A 21848-nucleotide genomic window follows, 5' to 3' on the forward strand; every position below is an offset into this window, starting at 1 on the left:
CTTTGGCTAATGGTATTTCTCGGAAGGAACGGAACATTTATAAGTATTTATTGTAAAGTATGAAATTCCTATAAACAAAATTCATTAATAATGGGACTGAAGTTGAAGAATCACACATAGAAATATTGAGACATAATGTAAAATGGGCTCACATAGATTAATCTCATTATAGGAGTTATGTGAAAGAAATAATTTGAATAGACCAATGTATACAAATGAAGATTTTTTATTGATTTTCAAAACACGGATATCGGCCAGGCTGTTTTAAATTTAAACCCAAGCAATTATTATCAACAAAAATATCAAAAACAAAGCAAACAATTTAAAAAGCCGAAACAACCAAATAACAAAACAAAACTAGAGTACAATTACTTGGGCAACGCAAAATATAGTGATGGTCACGTGAGTGTGACAGTACTGTGACGTGGATGTAAGTTAAATATTGGAATATTGGAGGAAATAGAGGTGCTTTCAGGCCATATATAATATGTTAAATGTTTGAATTTCTGCCATTGACTTGCATAGTTCTAAACTAGAGATGTTATTTACATTGTTTTGCAAACATAGAAAAAAGTAATAGAGGAGAAAAGGCATTAGTTACATAAAGTTCATAGCTGAAACTGGATGACCATGATAAAAAATACATTGGAAGAGCAGCTTCCCTTTGAGGATCCTTATAAGACGAGGATTCTCATATAACACTACCATATCTATTGTAAATTGAGGCGTACTCCTTGGGAAGTTTGCCATACAATTAAGGGTTTTTATAGAAGTATGAATATTTCTGAACCTTTTGTGAGAAATGCCAATAATGGTATCGTACTTTTTTATATAAACTGATGTAGGTTTTGCGAAATGCTAGGCGAAGGTCATATGTCAGGAAATATTTGGCTTCGTTACGCTCATTCACTTCCTTTTTCGTTCTATAGCACAAATCAGCACTTCAGAGTATGGATGAACAGATAAAAGCTAAACCAAAGTAAAGCACAAGGAAGTACTATGATGCAATAAAAACAACAACCAACTAGATACTGAAGCAGTGACACACAAACAAAAAACTGAAGCCAGCCCCTGTATAGCCAATTGCCTTCTGAAACGAGACCAGGGTTAAGAGAGGGGTGCAACCGAAATAGAGGTGAGGGAGAGAGAGGCACACACAAACACACCAACTGTAAAACAAAACAGATTTAAACTAAAGCAAGCAGCCTTGTATGATTTGAAACATCTACACCAAAGTAATATTTGAAACAAAAGCATATAAAGTAAAATTACAAAGTATGTCTACAAAAATGACTCCTGGTAAGAGTCAAAACTAATTAGAACCAGGAAAGGGGGAATGGAGAAGAAAAGATGACCAACATGCAAAATACCTGGAGGGAGGTGAGTAGGGAACCATACAACAACCATCAGAGTAACCTCGAGAAAAAATTGTCACTTTAAATAACTAAAACTTCATGGATGGCAATCAGTTTTTACGAGGGGACACCTCTCAAGTGCTAACCAAGCCACATATGTTTGGGATGGATCTTAAGGTGTCCTAAAAACAGGGTGCGCTTCCATAAAAATCAAATAGCATGTATGATTAAACGATACTCAGATTTCATTCACAAAATGAAAATAATATAAAATATTCAATTAAACGCTTGATCATCATCTTCAAATTTGAAATATGTTAATTTAAAAATATAAAATGAACGATTAATGTGTTTGTTTTTGCCAACGATTGGTTTGTAATATGCATATATTTTGTATAGAGATATCAAGTATGTGCAACTCCCAGTGGCTGATGGCCATCACTAGAAAACGTCCAGCAAAATATTTCTTCACAGATGCTTGTAGACACTGTTGAAAATCATAACCCTTTACTCTGCATCTGATTTGCATGCTTCAGTGATTCTGCGCGTGGTAAGCTTTCTTGATAGTCTCCAACATCAGGATTCAATTTTAATCAATTCACTTGCTTCTCAGCTACTAAATTTATGTTCATCGGGCAAAAATATAAGTTGACAGATGTAAGGTGGGAATAGTAGAACTGATCTAAAAGTCCGGGTCCCAGCTTGTTACGTCATCAATGCGTGGATAATCTGCTTCTTCTGTGAAGCTTTCACAATCGAAATTTCCAGTATCAACTGAGGATTCGACCTGAATAACGAAACACACATGTCTTGGGTTAATATCTAGTTAGAAAACGATCAACGAAGTTACAAACAAAATAAAATAAAATAAAATAAAATAAAATATTGAGATAGAAAGACAAAAAAAAAATCCCACAAAACAATGGCAATGGCCAAAATACGATTCACTCAGTTTGCGATGATATTACTTGACGTGATGTACAAAAACCTGTCCATACATGCAGATATTGTCTTTAAGTGTAGATGTCGGAGCAAGATAACTGGTTCCAAATAATGTGTATGTGTGTTTGTTTGCTTTTAGAAACTGTAGTGTTAGGCGGTACTTAAATATGGATATTCATCGGATGGCAATGAGGGTCCGATTGCCTCTTTTAATGGGCTGTTCCTAACTGGGGTTCTTAAATGAGTTGTATGAAGCAACCACGTACTCTAATATAGTTGGTATCTCAGGATTAACAGCCAATTCACAGTAATTAATTATCTTGCAGTTTGTTTATTTCTGCATGTTGCTGTTTTTGTGGCTTTGTTTGTTTGTTTGTTTGGGGTTTTTTTTGCGGGTGGAGACTGGCATGGTTCAGAAAATAAAATGGAGAGAGAGAGAGAGAGGTTATAACCTTTGGAATAAAAGGTGGTTCCATTATTCTGCCTCGTAAGTCCTCCCAGCGAAATTCGTTAAACCATCCAAGCTTTGGTATTCCCTGCGCGGTGGGGCGTTTGACAGGATTATTTCTTGAAAAGAAAGGAAAAGGAATAAAGGTAATGCTTGAATGAAATTAATCAATATATCAATTATGCAAAGGGCGCGTGGGTATTATAGCCATGTCTCTTTAGGTTTTAAATGTTTAAATGTTTAGTTATGAGTTTATTCATGAGCAATACCTTGTTATAAATATTAACATTCAATTATGTTCTACCCTGCACCGTGATACAACAGACAAAAGCATTATATTCTTCCCATTCTTCTCAGGTTACTTTAAATGGCTGACGCCCCTGTGATGCGTAAGGAACAGTGCATTTTCTAAATATCTTGTATGAGAGAGATATTCAAAATTGTAAATATTGATATCTTATTTTTTTCTATTAATGGCAATAACGGAAAGTGCTATCCTTGGAATCTGCAAGAAAATGCTTGATAATACTATTCTGATCAAGCACGAGTGAATATTCTACCGTTATCAGATTTGTGTCTATCTATCGAGAAAGACAGGCCGATAGGGACAGGGAGAAATTCGGGCTAACTTTCAAATCTCTATATATAGAGACAGACAGACAGATTAGATAACAAGTGTAAAAGGAAAAATAAGACAATAATGAAATAGCTGCAAAATTCTTATTCACTTTGTCGCTGTACAGACACGTTTAGCAACAGATGTTCAACCTACACGTTATTTCCGGCAAAAACAAGTGGCAAACATTATGTTTTTCTCTAAACATTTGAAGAAAATCTATGGTGAATTTTACAGTTCCATAAAAATTTAAAGTCTAGCGCTTCATATATTGTGATATGGTCAACCGTGTTTTCCCCTTTTTCAAATTGTCTAGAAGCAAATGAAAGCATAGATATATAGTTTCACGTATACAAACACTGAAACCCGTGCGGCAGAGTCATATATCTACAGAGGTGAGATAAGAGAATCCTTAACTGGTGCACCGCTCTCATTTTCTCGGACTTACCTAGTTATTAATTTATTCTCTTTGTATCATAAATTGTGTTTAACCAGACTCCAGAGATAATCTCAAAATATGTGCTTTAGAAATGTGTTAATTTAAAATCGAGTAGGTTTTATTTTTGTGTGCTCGGAGGTTAGAAGTTTGTTGTCTTCGTTATGTTCTCGGTGCCTATATGAATCAGACTATATCCATCGTTCAACTCCTTTGAAAGAGCATTTCTGGTATATAGCTAGTACGTTGAAATCAAAGACGAAAATACCTTCTTCCTTGTATAGTTTCCATATAAAATCTACAGTGTTCCTATGTCACTTCAGTGGACAACAGCATCGATCCCTTTCAGATATATGAAGTTTCCGAAAGAGACCTTCAGAAATGTTTTTTTACATTATTTACAAAGACATCAGCATCTCTCCTTCTTACCTGCATAATTTTCGTATGAAATCTTCAGCGATCTTTCTAATTTCGGTTGGGAAGACAACATCATTGATCCCCTTTATGATATTATTACATATATGCATGTCATTATCATCCTTGTCTGCAAATAAGGAGCTGAAAGAAGAAATACAATTGTTGAAAGATACACAACTTCATGTGCTGACTAGGTACTTCTAAATAGGTACAGAAAGGATAACCTAAACAGACAGAAAGCATAGCAAAATCAATAACTCCTAAGGACCAAGTAATTTTCGACCTTGACTTGAGGTACAAGACAATATATATCTGTTGAAATGCTTTAACCAAGAATTATGTCTCCATCACGTGTCTTCTTTTTCTTCTTCTCTGAGTTATCTTACATAATGGAAATAAATTAGCACATGCTAGAAACAGAGACTGTAAATATTTCACAATTGGATTTGTGAAGGCATAAATGATTGTACACGATGTCACAGGTTAAATACGCATTTACCATTTGCTGTATCCGATAACGTTGACTGAAAATTATTACTGACAGATGCATCCGTCAAATGACTAGGTAGAATATAAAGTAGTGCATGCGATCATCATTCACAATAACACAACTACTATGTTTTGTCCAAAGTAATTTTGCTGTAGCTGTTTCGGTTAAGTACCAAAAACGCATTAGATACAGACGCATACACATTCTCACATTACATATTAATTAATACTATTGCATGACTGTATTATTTATCATTCACGAAGTATAAGTTTAATCACAGCCGTTGTATTATTTTTTTAAAAATAATTTATATAATGTATGAATTAAAGTTTAGATTTTTCTTTAGGTTAATACAAAGTCGGTATAAATTAACTTTTCATTTAAATAGCTTTTTAGTTTTAGTTTAGTCGTTACTTTCGGTTCAGATATAAAAAATGTACGTTTATGTAAAAGAAAGGCGTAGTTAGACAACTAGATTCTCTTTTTGTGTATTAAATATATTATAATTTTTATGCGAAGATGCGTAACTTAATCATTCTTACATGATCGAGGCAGCTGTAACTGTTTTGACATGTGCGCTATTGCGAATTCAGCTGTTTAAAAACACCAGAGGCTCGCGTACTGTTTAAATGCATGTACTGCAGACACATGCGAGTTTTGGTGCACATCAAACCGTTTATAACTCGCGTACACAGTGTTTGTCAATTCTTACCGCCCAGAAAGCATAGCAAAAACAAGAACTCCCAAGGACCAAATATCTGCCGCTGTGTTGTGTCCCTTTTTTAAAATGATCTCAGGGGCTATATAATCTGGCGTTCCACATAGCGTCTGCGTCTTTTTTCCTGGTCCCACCTTCTTGGCCATACCAAAGTCAATCTATTGAGAGAAAGCAACGCATAAAATGGTATGTGTTATATGTAGCTGAAAAGCGGAGTGTATTCGGAAAGTACTTAGTAACCTTAACTTGACAATTATCCACCATAAGTAATGACAGGTGAAATGTTTACCGAACAAACCCATGAGTGAGGATGGGGATGATCTATCACTGATTCACCGAATGCGATTAACATCAATCCGACATGTGTTGCAAATTATTTATCTAAACGTTTTACAAAAGCGCTGTTAATTTATGTATGACACTGGGAACTTAAATTAGGACTATGAAAAAAATGTTGCGAATCTATGGAAGAAAAGGACAAAACATATTAGATAATGTTTTCTCACCACATAAAGAAATAATATTTATTATCAAAATGAAAGAATGAAAAACCAATAATAAGAGCGCGATGTATAAGATTCAGTTTTAACGTGTCATACAGAGACGAAAGGCTCACTGAGCAAGGCCACAAGTTCATCAATGTTAGAATATGCCTTCCACTGACATAAAATACAAAACAAAGTTTGGTTAGAGAATGTTATTAATGGAATGTTGAAGGCAATTATTTACGGAAATGAAACCATTTACGAATATTGACTGAATGAATGCTGTATATTTCATTCATTTTTCTACATACTTGATGAAATCCAATACATTCATTATAAGGCTAGAATTGGGTTTGAAGCACATCAGATTCATGTGTAAAGATTACAGTTCAAACATGTATGGTGCAAATTGTTGTTGACCTGTACATATCAAAGGAAGAATCATGATTTGAATACCATTCCACTATAACAATAAAGACATGGATTGCCACTACCATAAGGCGACATAAAAAATATTGAACAGGGAAACAATCCAAGTATCTCAAGTCGATTTGTTCCACATGTGTATCATGTATCATGTATCATGTATCATGTATTCTTTGTTGTGAGTGGTGAAATATCTTAATCGGTTTGGGAATTATGATCTGCCAAAGAAATATATTTAGGAACATGCAGATGAAGTAAGTGATAATGACATATTTCCACTCCTCATTATCACATCTGGGATAGGAGAGAACAAAAAAAAACATGAAGTCATCTACATTCCCTCCCAGGCCAAATGTCTGCTAGAAGACATAATTATTAATCATAGATTTCATAGATAGGACATTCCTATCTACAAAATATACAGGAAATTGATTAGGAGTATGTGTTATGCTCCATAAATGGATGTGTGATTGATGGATGAATGATCTGACAATTGGAGATAAATGTTCAATTGATTTAATAGAAGAAGTTTGATTATAGAACTGTACCGTTATAATGCTTGTCCATTAAGTGAATCATAAACGTACAAATACAAAAATATATAAAACCAGTTTCGCATATGCTCTGGAGTCCAGGATTATGCATTTGAGAGTATATATATATATATATATATATATATATATATATATATATATATATATATATATATATATATATATATATATATATATAACAGTTTTGCATATGCTCTGGAGCCAGGATTACATATTTGAGAGTATAAATGTGTAGGTATACATACCAGTTTTGCATATCCTTTGGAGTCCAGGAGTATGTTTTCGGGCTTTAGATCTCTGTGGATGATTCCATTTGAGTGTATGAAGCTGAGTGCCTCTACTATACAGGCGGTGTAGAATTTTGCAGCTGTATGACTAAAGTTCTTTCTATAACAAAAAATCAACAAATTTAGAAGAGTAAACGAACATAGCATTAGACTTTCTTCAAAGTCGACATACATTGAGTTCAATGAAGATTTATATTAAAGCTATCAGACCATTCTCGCGCATTCATCTCTTTCCAGAGAATATCAACAACACATATCCCACAGAAATATTGTTTCATTCAGAAAAGACAAAACCTGAACTTTTTCTCAAAAGTCATAGCAGTGATTGCACTTCATCCGTTCGACACGTGTGTAAGGTTGTGAATTTTGTAAAATCTCTGGATGAGAACTTGAGGTGGTTAGGTTTCGAATTGACGGATTTCGCTTCCAATTTAGGTAGATTACATTATTTGTCTCCCACGAGGCTCTGCCACCCGAGGAGACAAATAATGTAAACATTGACTTTGATTTTCTTATCTCGGTGGAAAAATGGCATTTTTTTCAATTTTCTCCCCAATACGTTTTTGTCGATTAAAAAAATCATCATCTGGAATATAGTTTAGTAAATCCAACGAACACTGTATTCATCAAATATTTTAACTTCCTTGCCGTTTCTACTTCTCACAGGGTCAAAAAAAAATTATGAAAATCGAAATAACTATATAAACAGAATAATTCAACATCTGCAACTCTTATAAAAGCAATTTTAAAGTTGTGACTTTTAAGTGTTTTGTGTATTCAACCGATAACGTCGAGAGTCACGTGATATTACTTCAAAATATTTATAACCAATACGTCTGTGTTAATTAAGGCAGTGAGGTCGAGGTCGAGTCCTGGCACCCAAACTGTCCTAGTGAGAAAATAAGAGGAATAAAAGTAATAATATTGTCACATTTGTTCAATGAGTGTTATATCTGAATAACAACTGATTAATTAATTTTGTTTATAAGGATAACTTTTAAGCTCGGAAAAAGTATTTGTTACAGCTGATGTGACTAATGCGTGTATATCACTTAGACAACCGGATTACGATTATATTTGACAGAAAATTTAGTTTCCTGTCCTTGATTGATTCCCGTGATTGTGTTGTAAGGTTTGAAGAAAGGCCAACAATAATGAATTAATAAAATGATACAAGCGTATAATACAAATACGGCCATTACTGCTAATAGTGTCCTAAACTTGCGATAAAGGCCATTTTGTATCTCATTTAAATAAGGGGTCACTTGAAATTACCCGAATGTAACACGTAGCCAATGTTTGTTTCCACAGGAAACTTATGGTAAAAACAGTATACAAGGAAGAAATCACATCTGTTAGATAACACAATTTACAAAATTAGCGCCGCCATCTATATCAAGTATACATGCACAAGTAAAGTAAATGCATTGAACTCGATCTCCGTTTCTTCAGACAACTTTTATGATGACATAAATATTTACGTTTGTATCATCAAATTATTGTGCACCTATAAGAGAAAGATGCCCTCTACATTGCCACATGCGAAAGTGTTCATGTTGCTTCTTCATTTAAATTTGGATTTTAACACCATTCTTTAAGTGTTAGCTTTCTTGCAAAACAAACAAACAAACACAGAAGCAAAATCTGAATCAGCAGTGTATATAATTGTTTAACTTACTCTTCATATAACACCGTGAACAGCTCGCCTCCAAGACAAGGCTCCATTAACAGATATAGATATTCATCATCCTCAAACGTTTTATGCAACCTGGAAAATAAAAACAAAATTGTGAAAGAAAAATAGCTCCATATATGTTGCTTGAACATGCCTACCTTATAACTATCATCTATGAAGTACTATAATTGTATCAACATGTTCATCTGAAGATGCCTTAATTATATGTATTTTAAATGGATACAATAGCTACTGAATTTTCGTCAGGTCTATATGTCGATAAGAATTAAAAAATTTGTCATGACTCTTTTGTCATTTGTATGAGTTTGATTATTCGTTTGCAGCTTCCACATGAGAATCGAGATCTTATCAAAAGGAATGCATTTAATTATATTATATCATACCAGAATTGTTTGTAACGTCTTTATACGCAAAGGATTGCATGTCTTAATATAGCATGATTGCTTCATTGTTATTGTCTCTCATCCTGTGGAATTTATGCACATCAGAAGATCAGTTTGTGTTGGACAGGTAATTTTGCGACATGATCTAGTTTCAATATGCAAACGTGATACACGTGTTTTAGTACTTTTTCTTCATTTATTTTAATTCAGTATTTTCACGATCATAATAGTTAATGTAATCTAATGCTTCTCACCTTTTACAAATTTACTGTTTCTTAATGAACAAATCCTATCCAACATTCCTATTTAATAGACTGAAACTCTCTGAAGTAAATTGCTTCGAAATAAGCATAACAACCAAAAAATGTACCATCTTTCCTAAAAGTGAGTGACACAAAAATGACTGCTTACTTAAAATGCTATCCAGCTTATTTTGACAACAATGCTTGGATACCATGGAGTGTTCATTGAAGTGAAAATCTTAATGCAGCCTAGAAAACAGTTACTGTGCAAATGGGATCCGACATGAAATGAATTCAATTTTCGTTTGGATAATGCGTATGGCTTAATAGCAAACAAATACATATATAGACCCAAAGAGTTTAAACCAATACAAGTATAGACGCAGTAAGTTCAAACCAATACAAGTGAAAGTCCCAAGCAATTCAAACCAAAACAAGTATAGATCCAGTCAGATCAAACCAATACAAGTATAGACCCAAACTGTTCAAACCAAACAACGTATAGACCCAAATAGTTATAATAAAAAAACTATTCGAAATTTGAGAATGATCAGGTGACATGAAACACTAGGCCGGTTATCCGTAATACATACCAACATGCTTACCAACTTTCTTTTGTCTACATCAAGTGGTCATTGCATTAAATATGCTAAGAAGATAACGTGCGTACCAGGTTGTATTCCCCTACCTGAAACGGATTTTGCTTCAACGTGCTAACAAGGATTTTGTCAAAAAGAAAGTTCAAAATGATGAATAACCAGTTTTCATATCCTTTCGAAGTATATGTAAATATGTTTACAGCTTTCTCTTGCAATTGTATTTCTTTCGTTCTTTATTTTTGGCAGTCGTCCAAAAAGAGCATAATAGAAATGACAATTGGACACACGAAACGACACCAACATCTCCTATTAAGAACAGTTACAAGCAGTGGGAGCATGGAAAATAAAAATCATAATCTTACCTTACAATGAAATCTGATCTCAATTCCGACATAATGTTCTTTTCATTCAGGACCTGTGTTTGTTGGCCGATTGATACGATGTGCTGCTTGTTGAGGATCTTTAGAGCATACGTTTCTTTGCTGTTATTGTTTTCCTGTACCTGAAAATTATTCACATACGTAATATGTACTATTTCAAGGTATTGTCTTTCCTCAAGACGTGCAGTTATGTTCTATGATTTAAGGTATTGTCTTTTCGGAAGACTTTTATTTCTGCTGTATAATTTAATGGTATTGTCTTCACTGAAGACTTGTATTTGTGTAGTACATTTTGGCAGTGCTGTGTTGACTTATTACAACCAAAGTCACTTACAATCTATGCACATTATCCACCAGCCAGTTCTCACCGTTGACTTTCACGATTCTCTCTAGGATCAAATGATAATCGATGAGTATTTATCGAAGTGTAACGTGTACCTAATCTGTCGCCAAAAAATAACGTTTGAGTGATTTGTGTTAGCTTTTTGAGTGATTAATAAAATATGCACGTTTATCCAACCAAATCATAATCATTTAATCCTTATAATTCCAAATTGCATCCTTTTGACGTCAACATAGCGGATTTCATTAAAACAGCGTCTACATTAAAGTAGTACGTAGTATTCTATTTTAGGCAGATTAATATCAACGTCTTTGCTAGCCATGAGTCACCATCATAATCAATTACGCAAACATTCTTTATGTTTCTCCTTTCATTCTTATTGCTTTCTACGCCGTTCTACCGCATCCATTTCCAGCGAGCTCCACCGCTTTTGATTGGTGCGACCATTATCCTAATAACAACTACATTAAAAGCAAAATGTCCAAAGAAAATGTAGTAGTTTATGAAGTTACGCATGCCCTGAAAAACCTGCCATATTCTTTATTTGCAAAACAGGGTTAGAGTTTCAGTGGATAAAGGACGTGCGATTACAAATGTTTTTGATTCACTATTTGGAGGTTTTATTTACCAATGCCAAATTTGATCCCGAGTCTTAAAAAAAGTAGCTAATATAGAGAAAGCTTGATCAAAAAACAATGGGAACCGATTGGGAACAAAATATGTCCCATAATTAATTCATATGATATGTGAATCTATCAACTTCTGTTACTGTATACGGATTAAAAGTTACCAACCTGGAAAAGAGTGAATAATGGACAGACGAAAAAACTTGATATATCCCACTTTTCTTCAAAGATACGAGGTTTTAGTTGGATGTGATATTTTACATCATAACAACGCATGTAGGTTATTTACTGATGATGCCACTGAAGTAAAGGGCTTTGCCCAAGGACAATACAATGTACCAGACCTGGCTCATCCTATGGTAGGATTCGAAGCAGTATTATTTCGGTTTTGAGCCTTTCACGCCAAACGAATGACCCACCGCGTCTCCTACATTCCTTATTTGTTCCTACGACATACAGGAGTATACATGGGGACAGAAAGAGGAGAAACGAAAATTGGAGAAAAAAGTACTTACCAATATTACCCTTCCAAAACCTCCAACACCCAGCGGTGTTACTAGTTGCAGGTCTTGTAGCTTCAATTTTGCCATTTCTGCTTCTAAACTAGAAGAACGAAACAGCAGAAGGTCATTAACGAAACAAATAAAAACAGAAGAAATGTTCATATCTCCGACAACAATATTACCTGATCATGTTGAATTAGGATAACTTTCTTTCCTACCTCAACATCACTCCTCGTAAAGTGTCTTTCTGACTATGGGTTATATAGACAATTAGAAGCAACTCATAAAGTTTAATTCCCCGTTCCATCCGCCAGGCGCCCACCGTTATATCTGTTTAAAACTAGGTTTCGCTTTCGCTGCCATGTGCTAATCTGTCCTTCGAACACACCAATTCATCTTGATATATTTTATACCTTATCTCACTCACATTTATAGCGATGCAGTAAGTCCAAATGTTGTTTGATATGATGCATACAATATTTTTCTAAATTCCGGACAATTGATTAATATTTTTAAAATTATCGTACTGATTTATTTTCCTTACATATGACTTCCAACGGCAATTAACATTTTCACTGGTAGAATTTCCAGTTCGCTATCTTTACTCTTAACGCATTTCCTCTAATTATGGCTCTTTTTATATCGCGGTTATTATTAAATGCCAATTTGTACTCACTTTTGATATGTACTTCATGCAATGGAAATATGCAAAACCACATTGTGAGTTAAATATCGTCTGCACCTCTGCTAATCGTTCAAAATCGAAATCAGCTTAAAAGTGATTTGGATCTAAAGTGGACCGTCTGGATGATATTTCAAAGTTTGGATGTTGTCGTCCTTTAGGAAGTCCGCCAAAATGGTGTTCCCATGGAGTATATGGATGCCTTGGTTTCGGAAGCGTGGAAGAGTGTGGATGTAGTGTTCAACAGCTTTTGGCTTCCTTTGGAGGTATAATATTTTCTACTGATACTAGCAGAGATACGCACAGATTCCTATACGCATTTAGCTTCAAAACATAATGCGTACAAACTTCACTTGACATTCACACATGTCTAAGCGATATGTCATCTCTTATCATTTTCTCAGGTCCAAACTTGTTTTCTTTCTCTTGTGTTGTGTTAAGAAAAAGTGAATCTATGTTCATCACCTGTGAAAATGTCATTCTAACGCCTCTAGTCGCCATATTTATGTTTAGCAAGTAGCGACTTGGAGATTTCAATTTGGGTCTGTTTTGAACCGGCCATCAACAAAATACGGGACGAATCTTGTACAAACAATTTTGAGCTTCAAATGATGATGTATATGTCAAACAACATCAGAATTATTCATGCCTGTGATCATAGAAATATCTTCCTTTGTGTACCGAGCAACTACATTAATTCCACCTTGACATCAGCCACTTTCTGCTCATCAATCGCTGACAACGACCTTCCTAAATCTTCGTCATTGTCCATGTATTCGCCGCTCTCCTTGAAAGGATGAAACCGCCTCTAAACTGTAGAGTATGGCAGAGAATTACATCTATAAACTCTGTTCAAATCGGACTTGACATCAGTCGGAGAGTACCTAAAGAGCACCCTCATTTTACAGTATGCTCTTTGTTCTGTTGTATATATAATTTGACTCCTCCGGCATTTTAACGTCAATGTCAAGTTATCTGTGTTACGTCACACAAATGTCTATACAGATTTATGGTGTCCCTACAGCGTGTCCGGCGTGTTGCATGTGCAGCTGCTGATCACGTGTAGCACGGTACTTTATTTGGTGATCGATATTGCATTTATTCACAGATGCAAAGACAATAAGGTATAAATAAAATATTCAGAACTTTTAGACTTCATTTGTGTGTGTGTGTGTATGTGTGTGTGTGGTACATGCAAGAGATTCAAAGTAGAAGATGACGTTGACGAAACGTGCCTGCTCTGTACTAATTACTCTTCATCGCACTCTTACAAAGTGATTGCGGTGTGGACAAAGAATACACATTCTAGTGCCTTTAACAAGCACATCAACGGCCGCAAAAGATTGTATTTATCTTTTTCTTCTCATCATGAAGTGCTGTGCCTATGTCCAAGCATCAGAATCTCTCGTAAGTCTCATGGGGGACGCTGATATACATTTCACTCCACCTCCCATGAACATTCGAAAGACAGCATTAGGTTTTAATGATGGTATGAGAGAAGTTTCCATCCAAGCATTGGAATCTCTATAATAAATAAGACTATATTGTCGAGAATGTCGATGCAGGATCTCATTCTCAATTGTACCTTAGCTCCCTGAACCAGACGTGACAATCCTGAAACAAGCATCACCATCCCAATGTGCGTGCGGGTGTGGCGTTGTACCTATTCCTGCCGGTGAGGCGTCAATATATCTCGCACTCCGTCAGTGAACTGCAACGGTCTCGACAGACGTGTTATTTAAATCATAAAGCCGGCCGGCCGTACAGCCCTACCATGAACATATTTGTCATCAACCGAATGTCGTTCCGACTATCGACCATTCCCCTTTCATGACGATCAAAGTAAGGTGGATATACTACAGTAGGAAATGGAGTTTTACTTATAAAGAGGACGGTGAAGCTTGTACTAAAGTCACACTTTCAAGAATATTACTCTTGCCTGGTTATGGTGACGATGTCCAACGGCAAGTTGGAACCTGTCAACGACCTCTGCAGCTTCAAACAATTCAATCTGACCCCGAAATTCAAAAATGAGACGGCAAAGTCATGCTGTTTTTCAGGGCAACATGATGACTACGAGATCGGCTAAAAGCTGTCCGGCGAGTATTTTCACATTCTAATCCATACGACGTCGCGCATATTGTTTTGGTTCTCCTATCCGGGAAATATTCCGTGTTCTTCCTATCGGCATTATCCTCAGTCTTTCGGCCTTAACAGAAACATTAGACTTTGTAATTTCTTCATCCTCTACAGTTTATGAGGTGTAACTGGACAAGAGCCTTCAATTCGCAGACTAGGATAGATAATAAACGTCAAGATGTCAGACCTTTTTCCCTCTGAACTTTTTATACATCTTGTTATGGACTTGTTCACATACCTCAGTCTCGTACCTTTTCCCTCTTTCCCAGCCAAAATCGAAAATATTGTTCATTCGTCTGAAAATAATTTAAACAAAACATTTTTCTCTGCGAACGAGTTACTTCAGCTCCAATGCATGTTCAATGCGGCGGCATGTTTGCTATCAGATTACAAACGGTCCTTCTACGCCAAAGGCGACCTTTCACGGGCCATCTTCATCAAAATATTTCGATTTCGACACATATAAAAACTTAAATCTCAGTTGGCAAGACTGGAAGTCACTTACAACAGGAATAACCTAGAAAACCCTCAACCGGAAATAACGATTGTACAGATGGCATTATGTCGTGTTGGGGAGTACACTTGTTACCGGACTTAACGACAGTTTATGGCAATTGGACGTTTTAAGAAACGGCTCTTCACATCAACCTCCTGGGAATGAAAATCATTCCCAATGCGTTAAGTAATTGGGTATAACACTTAAGCGGACGTACGGTTCTGATACTTTCGGACAATTTAGTAATAGTCAGATAACTCCTCAAACGTTCTGAAATGGAGTGTTTTAACCACTAGCGCCACATAAATGGTGTCACACTACTCTCTGCCTCCATTTATCAGCCAGCCAACTTCTATCTCTTTCTCTGTCAAAACAAGGAATTATCCCCATCACCATAAAGGGATACCGGACCATGACCATGGACACGTTACGATATCATGGACGAGACTATATTAACTTCAACAAGAACATTTCCTACTTGCTTTCCGATTTTGATCTATCCACACCACGTTCGCTAAAGTTACTTCCAAAATCTGAATCTCTTCTGGGTGTTGATATAGCTTAACTAATCCAAGTTCGAGTCCCTCTTGTGTACGTTCATTAATCAGCTATATAAGACTTGCTTTCTGTCAACGCTTGCCTCAATCGGTCAGGTATATGCCCTCCCCGTCGACCCGAACAACATGCAATTTCGTCTGACGGATCACTGTATTCTAATGACATGACCTAGTTTGATTGCAATCACGCGTTGCCATAACTAGGCAATCAACAAGTATTTAGTCGTCCCCCTCTCCTGGACCGTCGAGAAAGGTGAAACTCCACGATCCCTTGCGCGCTCTGAAATATTATCTAAAGTATATAGGGGGCACTCTAACGAAATGGAAGTTTGAGAGAGTGACATGTATGAGGTGAAGTTATTTGCATTTGCAACACGGACATTGGAGGGAATTTTAGCATACGTCGATGTTACTTTCATTTTCCTTTGATGATGTTTCATTGGATATTGTTCTTATGGAAGATGTACATGATCTAAGCAAACAACTGAGCAAAATGACGTTCTAATACTATACAAGATACGAAACTGTAGAACGACACCATAGACATAAAGACATTTTTATCCAAGATGGCTGGATTCAGAGGTAGTAAAATTGTATCCAATGTAATGTGATCAGTTACTTATTATAAGAGAAACATGACTTAATAAAAACAATTTGTTTTCTCAAACTTACAAGATAAACCTGGGTGTCAGTGACCCCGTGGATGTATGACATACTGCATCTAATACGCAGAAAATGCCACATGCGAGGTATTTAAATAAAAATATACATTAATGATATTAAAATAGGTATCATGTTGGAATCTATTCATCCTTAAATCTCCTAAATATTTATTGTTGCATGAAAATACATGTTCTGATAACAAATTGTGAATCTGTTTTTGAGAAGGCGTCATTTTGTATGATATAAAGTCAGCAGGAGTTAATCATAGTTTAAATCCAAGGATTGAAGTTAATACGTGTCTTTTCATATTTATTTTATAATACAAATTGCGCACATTTTGAATAAAGTCTGATAGTAAATACATGATAAATGAGTTTAAGAATATTTTAAATACATTTTAATTTGCAATCCTGTTTCGTTTTCAGTAGCACGCTTTAACATACAAGAAATGAAAATCAAGCAATAGAGTAATATATTTCCAGTATATAAAATGTACAAATTTTAGTTAAAATTGTGTTAAATAATTAACTTGTAGTAAAACAAAATGTTTCAAAAAGGTCAACAATTGAATAGAAGGATAATCATTAACATGAAAAATGCAGCCGCACCTTTGATTCTAGTTATTAATTATCCAATATAAAATACAAAATTATGAAACGATTGATTGTCCGTACTCGAACTGTACTCATGACACAAGGTTTGCATCACCTTGGTTATGTTATAGACAGCGCGTTTATTATAGAAAAATAAATGTTCTGAGAATAGGAATTACAGAAAAGAAATTGGAGTGAAAAATTTGATTTCTTTTAGAAAATAACTGATCAATGTATGGAGGGTATTACATGATACCGTGTGGATTTGAAACTGACGATTCATGTGAATAGACACATCTATGTCGAAACAATGAGGTAGCAGTTTTTGAAAAACGGGATTTTCTGGGCCATTTTAGCACTTTCTTACAGTTTCATTTTCGGTTTGTTCTAATAGTTCCATTCTACTTGCTTGAAAAACGAATAACTCCGCAATTATATCGGCAACTCGTTCTTTACAATAAGTTCAAATGCATAAAGCCCTGGCTCTGCCTTATATTATTGTAAACTACCTAACATGGGGAGGTAATCCGCGGTTGATAAGGGAGATAATGTACTCAATTGACTGATAGACGGTGGATGACAGAAAAAGTTTGCATTGGCGATTCGTGAATTATAAATATTGCTGCAGAAATGAGCCATTCCTAACTTACTCAGCATGACAGGAAGAAAGTGGGTCTGCAGAGTTGATCGTACTCAGATCTATCGCCGAAAAGGTTGTCACGTCACCACATTTATCCTGAAATAACAATCGGAAGGAATTGAGTATGTGTGTATTTATTTTGACGCAATGCCAAGAACGTGTCCAATTGTTTAAACTACAAGCTCTTTTAACAATTTCTATAGTGTTTACTGTTGGATATAAATAGGGAAATATTTCCTTTCTGTTTTCTAATTTTCAAGTTTAAAAAAGCTGGTAATGTTCATTTGGTCGAAACATCATAAAAACTTCATGACGTTTCGTGTACACAAATAAAAATTGTCTAGTTCATATATTCTGTAGAACAAATGTGTATTACTCACAGTGGGTTGCGGTTTGAACACTGCTTGGACCAGCAAAGATTTTATGCCGTAATGTCTTGAGCAAAGTACTTGACTCCAGGAGTCAGTTACGTCCTGGTGTGAAGTTTAGCACCAGTCAGTTAATAATCCATAGTTCTCTATGCAATCTTCTGTCATTTAGATAACAAGTTATTCCTCCCCCACTCCGGTCGGCCGACCCGTTCAAGTCCCAATCCGTCACCCAGAGATTGTATTTCGCTTACTATGATAAAAACTGTATGTTTTCATTGCCTGCTTGTATATATAATATTTAGTCAATATATCTTCAAATATTTCACTCAAATGCATGTTTTTAAATATTTCATCTTTCACAATTTCCAAGGCCAAAGGGATGGGGTTAAAATACGAAGTACATTTTGCAAATGGTAATTATATAAACAACTTAAATACTAGGTCTTATGAATTCCAACCACGTATTTTCTGAACAGACTATGAGAGACAAACGCTGTCAATAAACCCCTTCGCTAAAGCATAGAATAAAACCTGCATTGGAAGTATATAACATAGAGACTGAGCTTCATGTAGCGTACACAGTACAATTTTAACTACTCCGTAAAATATATTAATACGATTTCATAGCACAAATCGGGACCCATTTAAAAAGATTTCTATATGTATAACTATTTGTATTAACATATTTCATGAAATATTTACAGTTACCAAACGATATCTTACAAAATCATTCCAGTTAGAAATTGTTTAACTCTAGTAGAATATGACATTGACCCATTTCAACTTGAACCATTACGATAATTTAAATATACTGCTTGTGAGAAGGCCGATTTGCCTGTGCTATTCAATCAATCAATAAGGACATAACCGCCTATGAGAATAAATAAATAAATAAATAAATAAATAAATGCAATTTCTGAAGAATTCTAACGACAAAGACTATAAAGCGCGCTCTTTACTTTATGCTCTTGCTATACAAGCGACTAAATGTTTTAAAACAGGTTCCAGTTAAAAAGAACTGCAATATGTGTTCATTTTGCAATCCTCTCTCTCTCTCTCTCTCTTCACGCGCGCAGACACGACGATGTATTTTTTCATACTTACCCCAGCAGCACTTTCCAAATCTTCGCATCGCTTTCTTTTTCTGTTCTTCTTCCTTACAACACAGCATAGGTTATTTACTACCCACTTTTTTAAATTTGACATCCATCGGAATCTCATCGATTTCGTTTTCATGACTATATATATTTGCTTCTTTCAATGATCTAATGTAATCCAGACCTGAAAGCTTGCTAACTCTCCTGGTTACTACCCTGCTTCTACGTTACGTCATTCATGGCGCGGGTATTGTTGACGTCATCATGCGACAAGAAAACGTATACATGAGTTTATTAAAATAGGTAAATCGCGATTAAAAAACCAAACTTGTATTTTAGTGAGGAAATAAGAAAATAGTCAATATTTAATTTCTGCAATGACAAACTAAAGTCAGCATCGTGTAGATAACTTCAGTTATGTAGGAAAAATTAATATCTATACACGTTGTTCACAGCCTTTACGAGAATGAGGACCCTTCTTAACTTCAAACGAAATTTCACAGACTTCTACATGCTACTATTTGTACTTTTATGTTGACTTCAAATAACCCCGCGGTTCCTCGGGGATCCACTATCTATTGATTGTGAATCGTTGGTCTATACTTCTACACTGAATAATATTAGTTCAAGGGACCAAAGGTCTGTGTTTGCTTTTATGAATTCAACAAAGTTTCCATGATGGTTTAATAGAAGGGACACGATATATTAATACGTAGATCTGAAAGATGTTGTACTACATTTAGAAAGAAAGAGGACAAAAAAAAAAAAACCCACTTCGTTTTACTTTTACATTGCATAAAAGTCCAGTACCAAGATTATGATTAGTTCATTTCAAATGATTTTGTACTACAACATTTTAAACTTATTTGACAACCTGGTTTTTAAAGTATTATCTAATCCACAGAATTAAAACACAAAAACTTTACATACATACCTTAAATATGAACAAAGTCGAGTAATATAGTAGTAGTAGTTGTAGCAAGAGCAGTAGTAGTAGTAGATAGGGTTATAGTAGTTGTATTATATTAAACAATAAATCTTGTTCGCTTATTTATGAAAGAACCTGATTGGTATTGGCATATTCCCAAACAAATTATAATACTAAATTATTATATTGTTTTATTATTAAATCTGTTTTACGACATTTTTGTAAAAACTGTGTTTCGCATTGTTGTTAAATAATTGAATTTTGTTTAATGATAGTCCCATTTGCTTTACATGGTTCTGAGGTTGGGGTTTGGAATGGAAAATCATGATAATATTGTAATAAACTTATTGAATGTATTATCTGCATGTTCCTCTCAGTTTATCGCTTTGTTTTGTTTTTGTGAATTGGTATTGATTGTGGTAGTCTTTGTTTAGAGAATATTGTAACATACAAATGGATTTCTTGACCGAGTGATCTCTAACCCTTCGCGCGAATCCCGCTAGGAGTCATACGTTTTCCCTGATTCCAAAGAATTCCAAACAACTAATATTGTAAACTGGAAGGTCCAACGTGTCCATTCAATAAATAATTTTACTCTAATTAATACAAGACCACAAATCTCACAAATTCCCAGTTGTCTATCAATCTTACAACTGCATGGTTAATCATCATTAATTTTCCGTAACGGACCACCAGCAATTCAGTCCGTGAAGCTATACAGCTCAACCACCGATTACAGGGAACTATATTTACTACCTTAGACCAGTTAAATATATATTTTAGGACACATTACGCCTACAACTCCACACCATATGTACGACCGTAACAACAACAAACAACGATTGCCGACAACGAAACATTTCCTCCTCTTTTTTTCCATTGTATAATTTTTTAGTCTCCAATCATAAATTCTGCAACTGGAATCACACAATCAATTTACACAACTAGATTTTAATAGGGACTACAGAGTGACAGGGACACTCATGCGGCTCTGACAGGAATTCTCCAACAGCAAACCATGACTCATTGAAACTCACTAACACTTCACTCCGTGACGTTGCTCCTAGTAATTTGCTAATTATTTCGGTCTGAGAACTATATTCCCAGCACCGACTTCCCATAATCAGACATGCAATCAAAAGACAAATCTAAGACACCCTTAGATATAAACAAATGAGCATGCTCCACATTTATTGCAATATATTTCTTAACTCATCACTTAGTCAATATCAATGACAAAATATCATAATGCAGAACATTCAAGAGACTTGATTACAGTAAGGATTAGTTTCGTAAACTTGACCCTCCCTAATTTTGTCACATAGAGAATAATCACTATATTGTTTATTATTATTTGGTATTTTTAGGTATAGTGCACTTTAGTCTTTAGGCTTAGTATTGTTACGTATGCATGTTTAGTAATTTGACATAGGACTATTTCTTTGCATTGTGTTTTTCGGTCATGTTTTGTTTAGAATGGCGTGCATCACTAATATTTGGCCTAGAAAGACTTAATGAGGAGTCATACACACTTGAAATGAAGTAAACGATACAAGTGTGAAATTTGTAGATTTTCTTGATGTTTGGTCTTTAGATGATTAGAAGAAAAAAATCACTGCATGTGCGCGTTAAAAAACATTTCAGTTGACAGCGACTGTTGTCTAGACATCCTTGGAAATAGGGGGAAAACATCGAATAGCAATCCACGCCAGAATTTGCTATGTGACAGGCTTAGG

The 21848-nt window shown here is 35.1% G+C and overlaps 1 protein-coding gene across 2 annotated transcripts in view; it reads right to left on the minus strand.

Annotated features, from left to right (window-relative positions):
* Positions 1-302: 302 nt before the first annotated feature.
* Positions 303-21848, minus strand: part of LOC149782160 (cGMP-dependent protein kinase 1-like) — a 39764-nt gene continuing 18218 nt past the window's right edge. For both annotated transcript variants that reach the window (XM_089934835.1, XM_089934834.1), the window contains exons 3-11: positions 17727-17812; positions 11959-12046; positions 10457-10596; positions 8853-8942; positions 7133-7274; positions 5417-5580; positions 4227-4355; positions 2750-2864; positions 303-2142 (exon numbers count right to left, since the gene is read on the minus strand). In XM_089934835.1, the coding sequence (XP_089790961.1) occupies positions 2038-2142; positions 2750-2864; positions 4227-4355; positions 5417-5580; positions 7133-7274; positions 8853-8942; positions 10457-10596; positions 11959-12046; positions 17727-17812 (1059 nt within the window). In that variant the 3' untranslated portion in view covers positions 303-2037. The remainder of the gene's footprint in view (positions 2143-2749; positions 2865-4226; positions 4356-5416; positions 5581-7132; positions 7275-8852; positions 8943-10456; positions 10597-11958; positions 12047-17726; positions 17813-21848) is intronic.

The sequence above is a fragment of the Sinohyriopsis cumingii genome, chromosome 15 (assembly GCF_028554795.1).
Source record: "Sinohyriopsis cumingii isolate HCF-2022 chromosome 15, ASM2855479v2, whole genome shotgun sequence".
Classification (NCBI taxonomy): domain Eukaryota; kingdom Metazoa; phylum Mollusca; class Bivalvia; order Unionida; family Unionidae; genus Sinohyriopsis; species Sinohyriopsis cumingii.